At 42.1% G+C, this 3,571-nt stretch overlaps 1 protein-coding gene across 1 annotated transcript; it reads right to left on the reverse strand.

The window, feature by feature from the left end:
* Positions 1 to 627: 627 nt before the first annotated feature.
* Positions 628 to 3,368, reverse strand: LOC144139609 (uncharacterized). The gene is made up of 4 exons (XM_077671904.1): positions 3,321 to 3,368; positions 2,609 to 2,667; positions 2,100 to 2,289; positions 628 to 683 (listed from the first exon to the last, which is right to left on the reverse strand). The coding sequence occupies exons 1-4, from the start codon at positions 3,340 to 3,342 to the stop codon at positions 628 to 630; spliced, it is 327 nt and encodes a 108-aa protein (XP_077528030.1). The 5' UTR covers positions 3,343 to 3,368.
* Positions 3,369 to 3,571: the final 203 nt, after the last annotated feature.

The raw sequence follows: 3,571 nt of genomic DNA on the forward strand, positions 1-3,571 counted from the left end.
AATTCATAATCATCTGCGTAAACATTAACTGCATATTTCAAATACACAAGAAAATCACGGATAAAAATCTGTAAAATTAGTGGCCCGTAAACTTACAGGAGTGGCACCCGAGACAATGCATGAGTAGGTGGTGAAGTCGCCCCTTGTGTATTTTATCAATCAGACAACCGTTACTCCATCCTAGGCTACTACAAAAAATATTAATAAATAGTAACGTATGCAGCACAGAACAATGTGAAAAAAACATCCAACTGTTTTGGTGGTGCATGAGGCAGCTGCATCGCCGTTAAAAGGAATGTACTGCAGGCATGCTTTTAGTTCACTCAAAGTAGAACTTTGCGATCGCACTGTAGAGACGGATTTCAGCTATCCCCTGTGAGCTATTGTAGTTAGTAAGACAGCCTCACCAAAGACCATGAGCATGATTGATGACGCAGCCAGCGCAAGTTCCCCGTATTTGGTCGTCTTCACTAGACCTTCCTAGAAACCTTTGCAAAGAATGATGACCACAGGCACAAGTTTTATATAGGAAAAAATAAGAAAAAATGTTTCTACGGGTGGCTATTGACCAAGCCTAAGTCAAAGCACAGCACAAAGCCCAAACTCTTACGCGGCATTGTATGTGCCTTAAAACTCTCGAGTTACTTGAATGCCCCCGTTCACAATGTGGCCAGCCTTGCATGCTGCAGAGGAAAGTATCAAGCTTGGCACCCAGCCAAGACGAGGCTTTAACTATGGGACTGCCTACAGGCAAAGGACTAAAAATAAATGATTATGACATTTTTATGTTTGTAGTAAAGGGAAAGAGTGGTGGCCGCTGTGTTAAAGCCAATTAACCGGGAAAGAGTAAAAAAACTAATGAGCAATTTGCATTCCCGCTTATGCAAATTAATCTTTGCGGTTCTAGCGACGGCATGCTAAAATAAAGGTGTAGCTTAATCTGTGCACTAGTTCGGTCGCACTTCTTGTTTGTGGCAATTCCTAATTTGTGCAAACACTGAGAACAAAACAGGCAGTTAGCTACGTCGTGATGTCGAGTTGCAAAATACATAGTTCTGTAATTTAAAACTCAAACACCGAAAGAATTTTCTCTGGAGCGGTGTGTTATCTTCATCGCTTAACAAAAATTTCTCTCTAGGTACGTAGTTTTTTTAATAAATAGGTGCGATAACAAAAGCACTAGAGCTGTAGAGATAATTTGTCACCATGAACATCACGGTCAAAGTGTATTCTCTCGCTACATAAAACCATATTTTCTTTTCAAATACTTTTGTCACACGGAGCTCCTTCGAGCACTCTAAGAACTAAAGGAGTCCCACCAATTCCCAAAGGGAATAGAAACCCTTGTCCCATATACGATTCCCTTTTCCAGCATCAGGCAACTCCATTTTTAGCAGAATAGCCTTACCCTTCACAAGGGAGTCGCAGGCCTCTCGCGGAGAGGGGGTCGAGGTATTCTCATAGGAGTTGCGGGAACCGCGTCCGGCAATTCCCTCACCACGGATCGAATAATTCCTCCAGTCAGGGAGTTATACAATTCTTTACCAGAATCTTGCTATACCTCTGCCACCCCTCAGAATTACCTTATTCCACCAAACAGCATTTTGCAATACTTCACCGGGAAGGGTTAGCGTACTCTTTTCAGAATCATTGTATTCTTTCAACCAGTCCCATAATGCCTCCTCAAGGAGGGCTAGCTTACTCTTTGTCAGAACTAATGTATTCCTTTGAAGCAGGATCTATGCACTACCTGCGAGTTGCCGAACTCTACTATTCAGAGGCAGCACGATGTTACCTCTAACAAGACTACACTTTAGCATCCACAACAGCATTAGTGTCAGCCCTCTTTACTTCATGCTTACAAACTGAAATACAGTAAAATTACTTCACAAGTAAACATAACAAGGCGTCATTACAAAAAAAGCTGTCGCTTGTGCTTAGCCAAAAAAAAAATAAGACAAATCGTTTTCACACTGCATTTCATGCTTTATTTTGACATCCTCACACACGTCGCTCCACCTGTATTGCAGTTGCTGCTTTTATGACCGAAACCATCTGCTCTGTCGGTGGTAGGCCGAGCATCATATCAAAAAGCAGACAGGTCCACTTTGTCTTTGGGGCACACTGGATGTTAAACGTCCAGTAGACCGCCAAAAGCAAAGCGAACCCGTCCACTATGTCCATAGCCGTCAGCTGGAGCTCTTCGAAGTGCACGGTCACGGCTCCAGATTTCTCCGCAGTTTGGCCCGAGAACAAGATCCTGGGGTAAAGGGAAGTCTCTCCTGGCTCCTGCATAAAAAGCACACAAATGCAAGTACCAGAAGAAACACAAGTAACAGTATTTTGCTCTTCCTTCCTCAGTGGACAAACCACTGTACAAAGCGATTATCAGGAAAACGAATCGCTAGTTAGAAGTCTATAGACTTAAAGCTAACAATTTAGTGACTATGCTAACGATTCATCAATGTGACATTCACAATTGTCTACTGATGAGGCAAAATGCTCCCTTTAGCAAATTTGAATTGCTGTGATGGTGATTGCTGAGCCTGATTCACAAGTACTACACTGGATTTCACTTACTCAACATACAGAAGAAAAATATGCATACCAGCTTTGAGAGCAAGGCCTCTGGCTTTTCTTTCACCAGCAGTGCAACTGAAAAGCCATCTGAGAAGAACGAGAGCACGGATTAATTTAAAGCATCGGGGTCCTGATCCCCTATTCAAATTTTAAACCAACAATGTCCTCCTCCTCTTTTTTTCCAGCCAACCATTTTCAGAAAAAGCAGCCAGACCAACAAGAGAACCTGCAACCTCAGGCCAACCTGCAAGTACTTGGTGTTATCAAAAAGGATGGCTTGAAGACAAGCAATATTACAGCAAAACTGTCAGCCTCTCATTATTGGAATTAATCATGGGATCAGTGAACAGTAACAAGGCCGAATCATGGAGAGTAACAAGAGGCAAGCAGAAAATAAATGCCGCACAACCGCATTCCTAATCCCCATCAATCTTGAAGCTGCACATCGAATCTTACTCGTTACCAAATAAGTTTGTCAAAAAATACTGCAGTATTTGGCAGTTTGAAAAAGCTACAGCATTAATGCACTGCAGTGGAAGCGACACATTTTTAATCAAGCAGAAAGTTGGTTACGCAGTTATGTTATGTCTCTAATGACATTTATAATAAAACACAACTAAGGTCAGTCGATGCTAGAAAGCAAAAGTGTATGCAAATGACACCATGAAGGCTAAAAGACACATTTTTATTTGCCAGATGACTATGGCAAAGTGACCAAAGATGAAGTGTTTAATACTTACAGCTGTCGGCCGCATCAGGCATCTTTGCTCTCTTTCTGCTTCCGAACGCCAGGCGATCACACTATGTTGTTGAACAGCACTATTGTAGAATAGCCCTGGAAACATCCACGGGAAACACCTTCACGTCGTAGCGCCTGTAATAAGTAAAAAAAAAAAGTTCACTATAATGCTAAATGCACGCTGCTTACTAAATACAGCACCTAGCACCAGTTTTACCACATGTCCGCGTGAAAATATTCAGCCTAAAGTTC

This window comes from Haemaphysalis longicornis, unplaced genomic scaffold (assembly GCF_048455015.1).
Source record: "Haemaphysalis longicornis isolate Haplotype H1 unplaced genomic scaffold, Haemaphysalis longicornis Haplotype H1 scaffold_5, whole genome shotgun sequence".
NCBI classification, from domain to species: Eukaryota; Metazoa; Arthropoda; class Arachnida; order Ixodida; family Ixodidae; genus Haemaphysalis; species Haemaphysalis longicornis.